Genomic DNA, 17,238 nt, shown 5'->3' on the forward strand with positions numbered 1-17,238 from the left:
CAAGGCGGATTTGGGCACAGACACCCTGTGAAGCACAAGGAGATTGATGGAGCAGAGGGAATTCCAATATTCCCCCCTCCATGGGCGTGGTGCTGCCAGCGTGAGGAGCTCCCAAAACACCTGGGGAATTTGCCAGGCTGGGTTTGGCGGGGCTGTGGTGGCTTGGAGAGGACAGAGGTGGTGGGACAGGGCCTTCCCCAGTGCTGGCAGTGCCACCGTGGCATCAGAGCACCCAAAACCATCAAACCCCCATGGAGGAATGGTGGATTTGTCTTTCCAAACAAGCTGTGGGGCTGCTGGTAGATAAAACCAGCGCTGGGAGAGAAAAGAAACAATGGGAAGGATTCCACTGATTGATGAATGGAAAAATATATTTGCTTTTACAAATAAACTTTTTAAATGAAATTAGACATTGAAAGATGAAAGAAAGAATGGGGAAGGAAAACTCCTAAATTCCATAAGAATTAAAAGGGGGGGGTTGTATATTAGAGGGAAATCCCTGGTATCAGGTGTATTGGGAAGTTGTGCCACTCAAGTACCTCAGAAATGGGGACAGAGAGAAGGGAATGTGGTTGGAAATTGGGATAAAAAGGAGGCTGGGTGCTCCAAAAATTGGAGGGACCCCAGGGGAATGCCCCATGGCCTCTTCCAATATTGGAATAAAGTAAAAGAAGTCCTCTGTCTCCTTTTGGATATAAACCTCTGATGTTTGTGGATGAATTTCTCTAACAGGGGGGATGAAGGTGGCAGTCACCGAGCTGGGAGGGGATGGGCACAGTGACATTGGTTGGGATGGGATAGCTCAGGTGACATTGGCTGGGATGGGTACACTGACACTGGTGAGGGGGCATGGTCACAGTGACACTGGCTGGGATGGTCACAGTGACATTGGCTGGGAGGGGATGGGCCCAGTGACAATGGCTGGGAGGGGGTGGTGATGGTGACACTGGCTGGGATGGTCACAGTGACATTGGTGTGTCCTCGGTGCCCTGGTGGCCACATTCCCAAAGGTGACACAGGCACAGCTCCCCCAGCCTGATGCAGTTCTCACCTTTCCAAGCAGGGCAGCAGCTCCTGGCAGAGGGATCAGGCTTTCCTGGGAATGCTGTGATTCCCTCCATGGAGGGAAAAGCCCTGAGGAGGGGTGGGGAGCTCGGCAGGGTCTGCCCCTGTCACCCCAAAGCCCCTGGAGCTCCAAACCCACACCCAGTGCTCATCCAGATCCCTCCCTGGACTCTTCCCAGCCCTGTGATGTCCCCAAACCCCAGGATGTCCCATGCTCAGGGACCTGCCTGTCCATCCCTGCAGCCAGGGTACCAAACTGTGCCAAAAAGTTTCAGCAAAGGGGAGTTTGGGCCGGATTTGTTGGGATTTTCAGTTTGCTCAGGGTAAGGGAGGGATCCTCTCCCCTTGGCTGCCATCCCTATAGCAACCAGCAGCCTCTTCCTGTTAAACAAGTGACTCATCACACACGGCTGCACTCGTGTCAGGGATGCTGCTTGTGACTTCCAGCTCTCACAAGGGAGCTGACCTTTCAGGAGGGGGAAAAAAATCAGAAAAACCCCGGGGGAACAGCTCAGACCTGGGTGGGAAGGTGCAGTTCTGGGTCTCATCCTCCCCATCCATCCTGCTGCTTTTAACTCCCACTAATCCTTCAAATTCAGCAGTTTTGAAGAATTGGGAGGGTTTTCCCTGTTGCTGCTTCTCCCATTGCCTGCTCCAGGTGCCTTTGTGCCATGAATCCATCCCTGGGGATCTGGGGCATGTTCCTCAGCCAAGGCACCTCCAGCATCACCAGGGGAGAGGCCCAGCACAGCTTTGGGATGGAACCCCCAGGGCAGAGGGAATTCCTGACCAGAGACCCTCCCCAGCCTGAGGATGGAGAAGGCAGATTCCCAGGATGTTCAGCAACTTCCACTCTGGCTGGGTATTCACACCCCTGGGAATGTCTCTTTTATCCTTGGGGAATCTCCAAACGCTGAGACAGCTCTGGAAGTGGTGCTGAAGGATGAATTGCAATGCCCAGAGAGGGAAAACCACTTCCACACCCCCAAAATCCAGGTGGGCACAGCTCAGGCTGAGGGCTGGGATGTGACCATGTTGCTGGCAAGCCCCACTCATGGCTCTCTTTAAGTAAACAGATTTTTTCCAAGCCAAGCACTTGCTTTATGGGAATGATTTCACTCCCAGCCAGCAGCTGTGGCCTTTTCTGGGTGATGTCCTAACCCAGACAACCCTGGAAAACTCTTCATCCAGGCATTGTGGTTCCCCAGGCGGATTCCCAGGAATGTGCCCTGCTCAGGAGGGGAGCCCAGGGCTGTGGCTCCACACAGGGTCCTGTTTAAATGTCACAAGCCTGAGTTAAAGCCAATAAATAGACAGGACCAGCGTGGGGGTGCCGAGCTGCCTGGTGCTGCACTTCAAAGCTGGGAATTTGTTCCTGGGATTTCTGGAAGCCAATGTCCTTCCTGTCCAGCTGGAGGGGCTGGAGGTGCTTCCAGGGCCACCACAGGAGGTTCTCCCATGTGTTCCCCCAAGGAAAATCTTGTGTTCCCCCATGGAAAACCTTGTGTTCCCCATGGAAAACCTTGTGTTCCCCCATGGAAAACCTCATGTTCCCCCATGGAAAACCTCGTGTTCCCCATGGAAAACCTCGTGTTCTCCCATGGAAAACCTCATGTTCCCCATGGAAAACCTCGTGTTCCCCATGGAAAACCTTGTGTTCCCCATGGAAAACCTCATGTTCCCCCAAGGAAAATCTTGTGTTCCCCCATGGAAAACCTTGTGTTCCCCATGGAAAACCTTGTGTTCCCCATGGAAAACCTCGTGTTCCCCCATGGAAAACCTCGTGTTCCCCCATGGAAAACCTCATGTTCCCCCATGGAAAACCTTGTGTTCCCCCATGGAAAACCTCGTGTTCCCCCATGGAAAACCTCGTGTTCCCCATGGAAAACCTCGTGTTCCCCATGGAAAACCTCGTGTTCCCCCAAGGAAAACCTCGTGTTCCCCCATGGAAAACCTCGTGTTCCCCATGGAAAATCTCGTGTTCCCCGTGGAAAACCTTGTGTTCCCCCATAGAAAACCTCATGTTCCCCATGGAAAACCTCATGTTCCCCCCATGGAAAACCTCATGTTCCCCATGGAAAACCTCATGTTCCCCATGGAAAACCTTGTGTTCTCCCATGGAAAACCTCATTTTCCCCGTGCCAGTCCCCCAGGAGGGATCACGAGGGGGTTCAGGGGTTGGAGCAGCAAATCCATCCCTGCACAGATTCCACTCTTGGTGCCTGTGGATTCCTGCTGTGCTGGGTGTCCTTGGGGCAGCTGAGGGTTTTTCCACACAGAGCTGAACCTTCCTGTGCTCAGAGCTGCTGCTCTGCTGTGGCTCCAGGGTTTGGTGCTCAGAGCTGCTCACTCCAAGCCTGGTTTTGGAAAACTCCCATTGGTGGCAGGGGCACAGCAAGGAGGGACAACTGCCCAGCGCTCAGATCAAAAACCTCCAAGTTTTCTAATTTTTTAAGGACTTTTCCTATTTTTTCGCATCCAAACCCCTAGAAAAGCTTCCTTAGCACTGTGCCACATCAGGTAAATTGGGTTATTTTTAATCATTAATTATCACACTCATATTTTGCTGAATATTTTGCCTCATATTCTGCAGTATTCCCTATGGCTGAATGGCAGTTTAGGGAAACAGTCACTCCTGATGAGGCACTCAGCCAGAGCAGCACATACAGCTTGGGAGAGGGAGTAAAACACAGTGCAAAACCCTTTATTTGGAGAAAAAAAAAGCCAAAAAAACCCCAAAAAACAAAACAAGACAAAAAAGACCAAAAAGAAACCTCAAAAAACAAAACAAACCAAAAAAAAAAAAACACAAAAAAAACCCACAAAAAAACCCCTTTTCCCAGAAGCCCTGTTCAGTGGCATATGGTGACACAGCATGTGCCAGCAAAGGTGCTCCAAAACATGTCCCTATGGCTCAGGAAAGGACTTGGAGCAAAACCATTCATGTGGGGATGATATCACCGATGGAAGGAGCAGAATTCCTCCCCCTGCCTTGGCTGAGTGTTTGTTTGGTGGGAATTAAGGAGGAGAGGTTGGAGTGAGCCTCGGGATCTCTCCTTCCCTCCTGGCACAGCCAGGCACTGTCCCCCTAAATGGGAAATGTTCCCTGCATGTGTAACAGCACCAGGTGTCTTGGTTTGGAAAGCCAGGAGTCTGCTAAGGAAGGCAGGAGCCTCCCCTGAAATGGAGAATGTAAACCCTCCCCACCCCTCCCAATTGCTATAAATTTTAAATTAAGGGGCTCTCAGGCAAAAATATGGGAGCAGGGAATAACAGTTCTTTAATAGGGAAGAAAAAAAAATAAAAGGATAAAATAAACAATGCAGTACACTAGAACAACACTGACAGAGTCAGAACCCAACCTGACACCCTGTGGGTCAGGGTGTTGGCAGCAGCCCCATTGGAATTGTGGCTCAGCCCTCCTGCAGTGTCAGGGCTGGTTCTGTTGGAGCAGGATCCTGTAGAGAAGGATGTATTGTTCCTCTGAAGATCCAGTGGAAGGAGAGGCAGCTGCTGCTCCTCTGGGGAATCCCGTGGAGAAGCCGTGCTGGTGTCTCAAAACCTCTGGATTATATCTGGGTAGGAATGCTTGGCTCCTCCCTCTGGGCTCACATCTCCCAATGGGATGCTGTAGTTCTTATCAGCCATGCAGGGACATTCAATAGCTGTTATCAGCAATGTCCCCTCCCAGGGAGGTGTGAATGTGGTCACTCAGAGAGAGAGATAAGGCAAACTGCCCACTTGGCAAAGGCAATCTGCCATACAGATGGTAATGGAAAACATCTTGCCTTGCAATCTTCAACACCAGGGCAGTGGGACACGGTGTCCCCACTGTCCCCACTGTCCCCAGGCTGGGCAGCCCAGAGGGAAGGGGCAGGAAGGAGTTTCCTGATGCTGGCAGAGCCAAAGATCCGCCCGTGGTTCTGCAAGAGGCAAAGTCAGGGTTGCAGCAGCGCTGTGGCACAGGGCACCCTTGCAAGCCAGGACCTGGAAAGGCCCACCCCAGCCACCTGGAGAGGGATTTCCAGGAAAATCAGCAGCTTTTCCACAGAGCTGGATCATTTCATCAGCCACACTCCTGCCTGCCACCCTCCCATGCCTGGCTTGGGCATTGGCACCTCAACCACCCCAACCCTGGTCCTTCCCACCAGGCTGGGGTGCTCCAGCTGGAGAATTCCCATCTTTCCAGTGGCAGAGTGAGAAAATGGCCTCGTTTCCACCAGGAATTATGCAAAGCCTGTGAATGTAGGGCTCCGTCGCTCGCAGCAGCGCAGCCCCCACGGCCCCGTTTTGGGGAGGGCTTGTTTGCCACCCTGATTAGTCAGCACTGCTAATTATAGCTGAGCTTTTCCTGCCTCGAGCTCCTCCAGCACCGTTGGAGTAACAGGAACAAGGGAGGTGCTGGAACGAGGCTGGATCCACTCACTGCAGAAAAGAGGAATAAAATGTGGGGGAATGTTCCAGCTCTGAGCTTGGCTTAGGGAGCACAAGGAGCTCGTGGATGTGCCAGCTCGGCCACAGGATGCTCCCAGAGGAGTGGGAGCTGGGCTGGGAAAAGATGGTGGGAAGCCAGGGGTGATGATGTTTCCCCAAAGCAAAGATGAAAAGCTGATTTTGATGCTTGTGGAGGTGAAAATGCTGGAGAATTGGAGTTGTGGTTATCCCTCTGTACCACCAGCCTGCCTTAAACAGCAGCCCTTGCTCCAGCTTTGGTTCCCAGTGGGCTGGGCTTGGGACACCACGCCATCTGTGACTGCCACCCCGGTTTTAACTTGCCACCCACTGGTTTTAACCAGAAAAGCAGAAATTCTAAGGGAAAATGAGCCTCAGGTGAAGCCCTGCTCTGGGTTGGGAGCACCCAGCATCCCCACAGGAAAACCTGCCTTGTTCAGCACTGAGCTTTCTCCCAAGGGCCAAAATCCAAGGAGGATGGTGAGGAATGAAGGTGGGAGACGTTTTCCATGCTGAACAGCACTCCCAGGTGAGCCTGGTGGCCTCTTGCTCTGTAATTATTGTCAGACTTGTGTCTTTGCTTAGCTTTGATCTTTGCTCGTCTCTATTGAGCCTGTAATTTATATACTGATAAATTCCTATATCTGCAATATGAATATTCCCAGAATAGTCTTGCAGCTACTCAGGGAGTTCAGAATATTGAATACAACTTGAAAAAGTAGATTGTCAAGCCTTGAAAACAGGGTGTGCAGTGGCCCATCCTCTCATGTGCAACAGGGCTGCTCTGGGCACAGCAAGATAATGTCATTTTTGTCACCAGAAAATCTCAGCATTCTTGGGGTCTTTTCCAATCCACTGCTCCCCCTTGCACAGGGGAACCCCCAAAAAAATCCCATTGGAGAGATGGGGCTGCTTTTCCCTGGGTAGGAGGACAAGCAGCTCCCAGTGCTGGCTGAAATCCACTGGGATGTGTGTTTGGAAAGGGAATTTCTGGAGCCCAGAGGGGTAACACTGCCAGGACTGGTGTTCCTGTAGGACACAGCAAAAACACCCCGGGATTGGGGCAAATCTGTGCTGGGATGGCGAGGGGAGGAGCTGGAGCTGGGAGGGAAGGGGCTGCTGTGGGTGCTTGAGGGGACAGGGCAGGAAGGGTGGGATGCTGGATGGGGCCAAGGCAGCTGCAGCAATCCAGGGGTTTGGGATCAGCCGGGACCCTCTGGAGCGCTCGTGTGATAGTAAAAGGTTTTAAAAACATAAAATTTGGGGAATTAGAAAGAAGCTAGACTTAGTGGGGCCCTGGAAAAATGTTAAAAATAGACTCTGAAAGTGTTAGGCTTTGTGTTTGCCAGATCATGTGAAATTGCACCTGCGGAAGCAGCATATGATCAATGATATAATTGTTAAATGTGATGATTGTTTAGTAATTAAACATATTATTGTTTAATCATAAGAAGAATCATGAGAAGCTATGTTAGAAGTTTGAGGGGGACCACGAGGAGCACATGCTTGGATGAAATCTATGTATACAATAGAACAATATCAGTTTAATAATTAACATGGAATTTATATAACGATAGAATACAAAAACATGTCGGGGTCAGATTTGGGTTTGTACCCCTGACACCCAGAGCTCTTCAATAAAAATCATTCTGTGATTGTGTGTTTTTGAACGCTAGGAGTGTCACTGCCAGAGGCAGCTCCAGGGACAGGGGCCAGGCAGGGTCACACACCGGGTGTGTGCTGGGTGTGCCCATCCTGCTCAGCCCTGCGGGCTGGGGACAGCGGGGACAGCGGGGACAGCGGGGACAGCGGGGACAGCCCTGCCCGGCCCCACAGAGCACCAGGCACGGCCGGAGCATCCCCTCTGCCTCTGCCGCCAGCGCTCCCTGCAGCAGGTGAGTGGCTGAGATCATCATTGGAATTCCCGTTATCCTCTCACCTCCTTTAGAAATGCTCCACAAACACCGTTTTCCCAGCCTGGATGGAATCAAGTGATAACCACAGAAGGAGTCCAAAACTGTTATCTGAATTTCTGAAATATTGCCACCTTTACCCCTGGTTTAGGTGATAGTTTTACACCGTTACACCTACACCAGCCCTGGGGCTGATTTCTGTGTCTTACAAGGGAAGGTTTGGGAAGGGAAGGTTTGGGAAGGGAAGGAAGGTTGGGAAGGTAAAGGGAAGGAGGAAGGGAAGGGGGAAGGTTTGGAAGGGAAGGAAGGGAAGGAGGGGGAAGGTAGGGAAGGGAAGGGAAGGGAAGGGAAGGGAAGGGAAGGGGAAGGGAAGGGTAGGGAAGGGAAGGGAAGGGAAGGGAAGGGAAGGGAAGGGAAGGGAAGGGAAGGGAAGGGAAGGGAAGGGAAGGGAAGGGAAGGGAAGGGAAGGGAAGGGAAGGGAAGGGAAGGGAAGGGAAGGGAAGGCCCCAGTTGAAGACAAACTTTTTCTTTTGCTTATTTGCAGGTTTTATTTTGTATGATGAAGGAATAGGCTCATATTCACCGGATTTTCTGTGTCATCTGCAGCTCCTGCTTTTAAGTGACATGAAACCCTGGTACTCAGCTGTGCCACACGTTCTGCCAGAAACAGGAGCTCAGTCCCTGCTTGTGCTTCTGGCCCTGAATTTCTCAGGATAAGACACTCATAATAACTCTGTGTTGAGCTGCTGCCGGGGGGAGCCGGGCAGGGCTGCTCAGCCTCTCCCCATCCCCGGCCGTGCGTAATTCCCGGCAGCGGGAGGGATTCATTCATTCATTCATTCAGCTCCTCGCTGCTCGGCTTTCCTCCGCCCCTTGTGCCGCGCTCGGTGACGCGGCCCCAGGTAGATGAGGATTCGCATCCCCCGGGACGGGGCTTGGCCTGATTAGCAACCCAGATGCTCCAAATTGGGGCGGCTGGGTTCAGCCACAATCGCTGCTGTTCACCCAAATATCTCTGCACACCGGGAGCTGGAAATGCAGCGCTGAGCTGGCTGCAGCAGCCTGGAAGAGAGAGGGGGATGAAAGGGGGAAGCTGGAGTGTTATGAAACCAATAGGAAAAAAGGGAGAAGGTGTAGCTGAAATGCTGTGGATCCAGGAGCTGAGCATCCCTGCTTTGATGATCCTGCTCCCGAGATGAATCACGGAGCCATTTATAGCTGGAAAAATACTCGTGTCGTTGGGATTTGTTCCTTTCCAGGCTGTTCCTTTCCCAAACAGTCGGGGAGGAAGCTCTGGCGATGGGTGGGTGCTGCGCTGAGGGGGACAGACCCCATACTCAGCGTCCTTGGGCAGGTCCCAATTCCCGTGAGCTCCTCCTCATCCCAGCGTTTGGCTGGCTGGAGGGAGCCCGTGTGGGGTGAACGCTCCAGGGCGGAGGGATGCCCCTGCTCGGGGCTGCATCCCCGAGCAGCCTCAGCCGCCGTGCCCGCTCGGTGCCGCTGTCCCGGGCATTGTCCTTGAGCACCGCGGCCCCGGAGCCGGATCGCCGCCCTCCCTTCGCATCCATGCCCGCGTCCCTCGGCACCAGCGGTAAAAATAAACCCAGCGAGGAGCCCGGGCCTGGCCGGTGCCCAAGCTGCATCCGCAGGACGCAGGTGCAGCGGGCCCGACCTTGGCGGGGCGGCGGGAGGCTGATGAATGAACGGAGGGCGCGGGGCGTGCCCGCGGGTGTGCGGGGATGGATGGGGAGCGCGCGCGGAGCCAGCCTTGTTGTTATTCTGATCACAGCGCCTCTGATTCACAGACTTGGATCATGAATATAAGTGAAGACTTTGACGTCAGAGTTGAGATTTATCAGCAGATCCAATGGGGCAGGAATATTAAGTGCAAGTCGATGCCAGCTCTCTGCCAACGCTATTAGCGATGCTCGCCGAGGAATGAGGCTTCGCACCGAGGGCTGGAAGGACCGGCGAGGAAAAAAAAAATAAAAAAAAACGGGGTGGGGGGAGCGAGCCGATCCTCGAGCATTAAAACCAGGTAAAACAACAAGCTCCGGAGGCGCGGCTGCATGCGGGAAGGGGCGATGGTGGCGGCGGGGATGGCAGCGGGCACAGCCCCGACCTTCACACCTCGGCTGCCCGCCCCGGGCGGGGGATTCACTGCTGCGGGCACGGCAGGATGCTGCCGCCGGCCGGGAGCATCCTGCAGCAGCCTTTTCCAAAGGAGGGAAAGGCGGGGAGGAAGGAGAAACTTAACGTAGGCTGTTCCTTGCCGCTGCCTTCTCCTTCCATCAGCGGCTCCGCATACAGGCGCTGGCCTATTAATAGTGTTTATTTTTACTCACCGCACGCAAAAAAGAAAGGGCTGCGGGAGGGGGGGCTGAGGGGTTGCGCTATAAATAGGTAGCAAAGGTGGCCGTGCCCCAGGGAGGGGAGGAGGAGGAGGAGGAGGGGGCGGCCGGTTCCTCACCGGGTGCGCAGTGGCTGCGGACCCTGCATGGAGCCGGGCGCACGGAGGCGGCTGCGGGCAGCGGGGCGATGAGTTGTGCTCGGCCTCAGCCCGCCGGGAGATAGCGGCCAGGGGTGCGTGTGGGGCGGGGGCACGGCGAGCCGGGGATGGGGGAAGCTGCAGTGGGGCCGGCGGGGGTGCGGCGGCGGGGGCGGTGCGGGGCGCGGTGTCCCGGCCCGGGGGCTCCGGGCTCGGTCAGGGCTCCGGGCGGGGGTCGAGGCGCGGCGCTGCCCGGGCTGGGCGCGGGGCTCTCGGGGGGCTCTCGGGGGGCTCAGGGTCCGTCGCTGACCGCCCCCTTCTCCCTCTCTCCCCAGCGATGCTGCACGGCCCCGCCGCCATGGGGGAGCCGTGGCCGCCGCAGCCGCAGCAGCAGCAGCAGCGGCTCCCGGGGCTCGGCAACGCCTCGGAGCCCCCCGCCTGGCCCTCGGCGGCGGCGGCCGGGCCGGGCACGGCGGCGCCGGGCGGCGGGGCCGCGGCCGCGGGCTCCGTGAGCCCCTGGGACATCGCGCTGTGCGCCACGGGCACGGCGGTGGCGGGCGAGAACGCGCTGGTGCTGGCCGTGCTGTTCTACACGCCGAGCCTGCGGGCGCCCATGTTCCTGCTGATCGGCAGCCTGGCGCTGGCCGACCTGCTGGCCGGGCTGGGGCTGGTGGCCAACTTCGCCGTGCGCTACCTGCTGCGGCCGCCCAGCGAGGCGGCGGAGCTGGCGGCGGCGGGGCTGCTGCTGGCCGCCTTCTCCGCCTCCGTCTGCAGCCTGCTGGCCATCACCGTGGACCGCTACCTGTCGCTGTACAACGCGCTCACCTACCACAGCGAGCGCACGCTGGGCTTCACCTGCGCCATGGTGCTGCTGATGTGGCTGCTGTGCCTGGGCGTGGGGCTGCTGCCCCTCCTGGGCTGGAACTGCCTGCGGGACCAGAGCTCCTGCAGCATCCTGCGGCCCGTCACCAAGGACAACGCGGCCGTGCTGGCCGTCACCTTCCTGCTGCTCTTCGCGCTCATGATGCAGCTGTACCTGCAGATCTGCAAGATCGCCTTCCGGCACGCCCAGCAGATCGCCGTGCAGCACCAGTTCATCGCCACGGCGCAGGCCACCTCCACCCGCAAAGGGCTCTCCACGCTCTCGCTCATCCTCGGCACCTTCGCGCTCTGCTGGATCCCCTTCGCCATCTACTCGCTGGTGGCCGATTCCAGCTACCCCGCGGTGTACACCTACTCCTTGGCGCTGCCCGCCACCTGCAACTCGCTCATCAACCCCATCATTTACGCCTTCCGAAACCCGGACATCCAGAAGTCGCTGTGGCTGGCCTGCTGCGGGTGCATCCCCTCCACGTTCTCCTCCAGACCAAGGACATCCAGCGACGTGTGAGGACTGAGCACGGAGCCAGACGCGCTCCCTGGCTCTCCTGCTCCTTCTCTTTTTCCCCTCTGTCGTTATTGTCTCCTACCGGGAGGAGTCCCCTCCCCGGTCAGCACATCTCGTTCCATGGAAAGATGGCCAAAAAGAGAAAAGAAAAAAAAAAAAAGCAGCAAAAGAGAAAAGGAAAGAGAGAGAGTAGAATGATAATGGTTTCCTTTAGAAATGTTATTTTCTTACACATTTTATTTTTTATTTAAAAACACAAAACACCAAAAAAAAAAAAAAAGAAAGGAAAAAAAAAAGAGAAAAAGCAAAGAAAAAGGATCCTCGCACGATGGCGTGTTTCTGCTCTCGGGGTAAGGAGCCAGGGGAGCAGCGGGGCCCATGCGGGCGGTGCCACCCCTGGGGGCACATCCATGGGCACATCCCACGGGGACAGGGATGGGCAGGGAGGGGTCGCGTCCCCCCCGGCGGGGCTGGTCCCCAGCGTGGGGTGGCAGTGCCCGTGCCCCCGCAATCAGGGCCTGCCATGCTGCTATGCAATAACGGGGGAGGAGGGACCGGGCTGCCCGTGCCTCTGTGCTTGGGAAGCTGCGGGTGAGGGACGCTCGAGGTGAGGCCGGCTGGGGCTGTGGCAGGGCTGGGGGCACCCCGGGATCCCTTCCCTCCTTCCCCCTCCCCAGGGTGTGGTGGGGCAGGGCTGGGGTGTGGGGGTGGCCAGGCAGGGGGGTGCCCTGCACCCCAAATCTGGGAGGCCCAGGAAGGGCCCAGCGGGGCACTGGGGCGCTGCTGTCCCCCCTTCCACACCCGCCGTTTACAGGGGCTGGGGGTTCATCCAAAGAGGGCTCCGGGGTCCCCGAGAGAGGAGCCTCTGTCACCACACGTGTCACTGCTGGCGCTGCCACCTCAGCTCGCTTCCTCAGCCCCGACATTCCCGAGCTGTGTGCTGCGCTTTGTGGCGGTGGTGAGGCCGTGATGATGATGAGGATGAAGTGTCCTTTATCCTGGGCTTTCTTTTGGCCGGGAAGTGGAATCGTGAGAAAGGGAGAAGCCAGGCAAGCCCCGGAGAGGGGCAGGGCTGGGGTGGCACATCCAGGGTGGCTCGGGGCACAGGGAGGGTCCTGCCCGGGGTCCTGGCATGGGGGGCTTGGGCGACCCCAAATATTCTGCTTTGCTGTAGAGAAATTGTTGTGATGTCGGAGAGGGACTTTGGGAAGGGTGTGCAGGGACAGGACACAGGGAATGGCTCCCAGTGCCAGAGGGCAGGGATGGATGGGATATTGGGAATTGGGAATTGTTCCCTGGCAGGGTGGGCAGGCCCTGGCACAGGGTGCCCACCCTGGATCCCTGGCAGTGCCCAAGGCCAGGCTGGACATTGGGACACCCTTGGACAATGGGAGGTGTCCCTGCCATGGCAGGGGTGGCACTGGGTGGGCTTTGGGGTCCCTCCCAACCTGTAACATTCTGTGAGTCTGTGGTAGTGGAAGAAATGTTCTTGCCTTGTGTGGCTGCAGAGGGTACAGAGTCACTTTATGGCTGGGTACAGACATTCCAGGTGGGTTTGTCCCTGGATCTGTGCAATGAATCTCTTGCTCCTCGGAGCCAAGTGCACAAGAGAAAGCTCTGAGGTTCCCAAGTGTGCCTGGGGCTTGGAGTTATTGTCTGCCTGTGAGAGGTGGCCAGTCTTGGAGTTTTTATGTTTTGTGGGTTTGGGGTTCTTTTTCCATTTCCTTTCTCCGATGAATTCCTTGGAGAATGGGCAGTTGGCACAATGTGGAATCAATGTAAGTTTTAAAGTAAATATATATGTGAGACTAATATTTATACAAACACTTTACTCATTCTGTTTCTTCTGGTTTCTAAAGTGCAGCCAGGTCCCTGCAGTTCCTCAGTGTGCAAACTCAATAGCTTAAACCCTTTTTGAAACATTGTGAACATTTGAAATGTTTTTCTACAACCACCCTAGCTAGAAGCCAGGATTTGTTTCTCTGGGCAGCTCATTTTGTATCTTTAGATGAAAGGTAGTTTGACTAATCAGCTCCAGAGAAACCTTGACACAAAAAAAGTTGCATTTTCTTGGCTTTCCAATAAATTCCCTGCTGAAGAGCTTGATTTTAACAATGTTCTTTTTAGAGTTTAGTTGCTTATGTAAAACGAGTCTCAGTTTGAGGGATGCACTGATGATTTTTGCCAAAGTCAAATGCGGATCAATGAAAAATTTTTCCCTGTGGCCCTCCACAGCAAGAGGAGAAAGATTTGGGATGTGAGGAGCTAAAGCTGGGACACGGCCCCTGCCAGGTGAGGTTCAGGGTTAAGGGCAGGTGGGGGTGTCCTCACTGGGACACTGGGGGCTCACCCAGACTCATTTCCAGCCCCTTGGGCAAAGGCAAACTCTGAGCTCTGGCCCCTGAGTGCCCTGACCCAGCTCACAGCAGCACCAGGATGTGGTACAAGCCCATTCCATGATCAGAATTACTGTAAAATAAAAATCTAATTTCTTTTTGTGTGATGATCTAGCACCTCTTTCTTTGAGATGCTAAAGCTGCCCATAGAAGCTATTAACAACACTTGTTAGGTTTCAGGAAAAGTCTTAAAAAATCTCCTCCAAAAAACCCCCCATTTTGATGAATTGGCATTTTTTCAGTCATTGCCCTAAATTAAAATAGTGCAATTTCCAGGTGTTTTTTTGCTGTTTTTCCCCTCCTGTTTTGTCAGAGGAAATGAGGGGAAGAAGTGAGGAAGAGGATGAAGAGGTTTAGGTTGCTCTGCCATGTGTTGCCTTGTGGAAACCTCTGACCATTTTAGTGCAGTGCTTTGGTTCTGTTTTGGTTCTGTTTCCCACAGAGAAAACCTTTTACTGGGAAAGTTTGGAGTTTGGCAATGTTGGACATCAGGGGGATGATGGATTTTGGGGCCTCCTCATGTTGAGCAGCAGCAAAGTTGATTTAAAACCTGAAATGACTTGCTGGGGCAGTGTTGCTGAGTGCAGGGTGGGATGTCCTGGTGTTTGGGGATGTGTTTAGGATGGAATTCAGGGCTTTAGGATGGGGTTCTGCTGCCATAAAGAGGGAGCAGCTCCCATGAATGTAAAGGAATCCCATGTGGATGAGGCACCAGTGGTGAGGGAATCGCCAAAAGCAAAATGGGGTTTCCAGCTGGTGAATTCACTGAGGATCCAAACCTTGGTGAGAAGAGCCCAGCAGCCCCTGGGCACACCAGAAGGACACAGAGCACCTGGAGAACACCCAGTGCTCCATTTTCCTGGTGTTGGATGTGCTGGGAGGCCTCCTCCACCTGGGATTCTGCATCTCTGTTAAACTGAGGGCTCTGAGAGCCTCTGATTCAATGATTGTGCTGTTCAGCTGAGATAGGGGCAGTCCTGCAAAGCACAGGGTCTCTGCCTTGTTGGAAGTTTGCAGGTGTCCCTTGATGTCCCCTGGCCCCTCCAGGTGGGAGCTGGAGCTGCCTGGAGAGGGCTGGGGGTGTTTGGTTGGGGTGTGTTTGTTTGGGGGGTGTTTGGTTGGGGGTGTTTGTTCCCTGTGCTCACCCTGGCCAGGATTTGCCTCTGCATCTTCAAACTCTGAGCTTTGCAAAGGATAAAGGATGAGAGGCCAGAGCCAGGCTGAGCTCTTGTCACTCCTGGACTCTCCAGGAGCTGGTTTGGATCTACAGCAGCAGAAATGGGCAGAAAACTGGTCCTGAGTAATTCCAGGTGGCATCCAACCAGCCCTGAGCCCATGGCAGGGATCAGCACAGCCAGGGAAATGAATCCATGCTTATTTGCTGATTTATTTACAGGTTTCTGGGTGCCTTTGGCTTTTCCACCAGGAGCTGGTGGCCAGCAGAATGTAGAGGTGCAAAGCTTTTGGTGCTGGTGCTTGGCTGGTTGGGGGGATGAGGAAAGGGTGAGGAGGAGAAGGAAGGAGCAAACATTCCTCAAATACACTGTGACAAGGCCAGGGCCACCTGTGGGCTGGGATGGAACCACAGCTGCCCTGAGGTTTGTGGAGGTGTGCCAGGGTTGGGGGCAGCTTGTGCATTTACAACAAGCCCTTGTGCCTGCCCCAGCATGAGAAATTAAAAACAAAACAAAACAAAAAAGTACAGAAAACCCCTATTAAAATGTACAGACTCTACCAACAAAGCTGCTTAGTTTTAATTTGGGGTTTGTTTCCTTTTTTCCTTTTCCCTTTTGGTCAGTTTGGGGCTTTGAGCAGTGAAAATGTCTCTCTTTAGGCAGCCTCATGCCAGTAACCAGCATCAAAGGTTCCAAGGGTCTCAGTCCTGATGGGGCAGCCCCAGCCTGCTCACATCAAAGAGTTTGAATTGAACCTGGAATGAACCCCCAAGAAACCATTACTGTTCCCATGAGGTGATGAAGTATCTCTTTCTTGTAAAAGCATCAAATTTGGGGTGGGGAGACCTTTTACAAGGCCATTGGTACTCACTTGTATTGGTGTGTCCTGACCAGCATCGAGACCCACGTCATTGCTAATGAAGAATTAACAGTTCACTTCTAATTGTCAGGAATAATTGTTGGGTGCACATGGTATATTCCCTGTAACTCCTCTCAGCCTTGCCTCTGCTGAGGTGAGGCAGCTCCACCTGTATCTCCTGTGTTGTCAGTGCAGCTGCCCACTGCAAAACCCCCCTGAGCACCCCCAGTGTCCCTGGGACCAGAGCTCCCCATTCCCACTGCAAACTCTGCAGCACAGACAGAAAAGGGGCTTTTCAGCAGAAAACCCAGCTCAGAGGGGTGCTGTGGTGCCCTTTATTCACCCCCTGCCTTGGAGGGGTGTAGTGAGCTGTCTCCAGCTCATTGCCTTCAGGAACTGTGGGCTCCAGGGGGATCCAGCCCTGCTCAGGGGCTGCAGCAGGCAGGGTGCTGACAGCACATCCTGCCCCTGGCCACTGGAAACACAAGCACAGGTTTATGGCCTTACTGCAGGCTCTGGCAGCTGGAAAACAGCTGGCTGGTCCCAGGAAAAGCTTTATTCCAGCTGGGCAGGGTCTGGGCTCTGCAGCACAGGGACAAGGATGGGGCTGGAGGGACAGAGCACATGGTGATAAAGAGAGTCCTCCCCGGGCAGGGAACCCTCCAGCCCCGAGGCAGGGGTGGGATTTTGGTGTTTTTGATGAGTTTCCAGAGCAGCAGGAGCCTCCTCAGAGGCAGAGCCTGTCCTGTGCTCCCTCTGGGCTCTGAGCCCCAGGCCAGGCTGGCTGGGCACTGCCAGCAGCACAGGCAGGGTGGGAATCCATCCATCCCCCATTCCCTGCCTCCCTGATTTCCCAGGAATGAGGCCACCCCTCAGCAACCAGGACAGCACCTTGTTTGCTGTCAGTGCTGTCATGAGCCTTTAAACTTGACTGGGAAAGTGGATCTCAAAGGGAAATGTACAGTTGTCATCCAGTTATGGTTCAATCAAGCCCCTTCGATGCACTTTATGAGTGAAAACAAATCAATGCTGTTATTGCACTGTATCTCTATTGTGTATAATATTATACATTCATCTGTAAGAGTAATTTATTTTTATTACTGTAAATAAAACTGTTCAAGTGATTTGTCAAGAGGATATCCAAAAATCTGGGGAGGGGGCGTGGGGTAAAATTAAAACCTTTGAAGATCTGGGCTGCTGTCCCAGGTATGTGCCATGCTCTGTGTGTCTGTGTTTTTATTTCAGAGTCCAGAACAGATCTCTGCTTTCCCTTACCCGGGGTCTGTGTTTCCCCTGGGATCAGGAGGAGCTGGATGAGCACAAGAGCTGCTGGAGACACGGAGGGGTTGGGAAGGAACAGCTCCTGCTGCTCCTCCAGGCACAGACACAGCTTCCCCTGCCCTCTGATTACCCAGGCAGTCAGGGATTAAATACCCTGGGGAATTAATTGATCTTTGAGGGCTTGAATCTCCAAATGAAGGGGTTTTAGAGAGATCACAGCAT

At 54.5% G+C, this 17,238-nt stretch overlaps 1 protein-coding gene across 3 annotated transcripts; it reads left to right on the forward strand.

Annotated features, from left to right (window-relative positions):
* The first annotated feature begins 8,957 nt into the window (after nt 1-8,957).
* On the forward strand, nt 8,958-16,951 carry LOC135447872 (G-protein coupled receptor 12-like). 3 transcript variants are annotated; one of them, XM_064713044.1, is made up of 3 exons: nt 8,958-9,021; nt 9,236-9,468; nt 10,254-16,951. In XM_064713044.1, the coding sequence occupies exon 3, from the start codon at nt 10,256-10,258 to the stop codon at nt 11,306-11,308; it is 1,053 nt and encodes a 350-aa protein (XP_064569114.1). In that variant the 5' UTR covers nt 8,958-9,021; nt 9,236-9,468; nt 10,254-10,255; the 3' UTR covers nt 11,309-16,951. The 3 variants fall into 3 exon arrangements, with proteins under 3 accessions (XP_064569114.1, XP_064569113.1, XP_064569115.1); XM_064713043.1 differs by lacking the exon at nt 8,958-9,021 and having other exon boundaries at nt 9,201-9,468; XM_064713045.1 differs by lacking the exons at nt 8,958-9,021; nt 9,236-9,468 and adding an exon at nt 9,865-10,013.
* Nucleotides 16,952-17,238: the final 287 nt, after the last annotated feature.

Source organism: Zonotrichia leucophrys, chromosome 4A (assembly GCF_028769735.1).
Source record: "Zonotrichia leucophrys gambelii isolate GWCS_2022_RI chromosome 4A, RI_Zleu_2.0, whole genome shotgun sequence".
Lineage (NCBI taxonomy): Eukaryota > Metazoa > Chordata > Aves > Passeriformes > Passerellidae > Zonotrichia > Zonotrichia leucophrys.

Bases quoted from the DNA above. Each gene is read 5' to 3' on its own strand.
- LOC135447872 (XM_064713044.1), top strand. From the start codon at position 10,256: ATGCTGCACGGCCCCGCCGCCATGGGGGAGCCGTGGCCGCCGCAGCCG.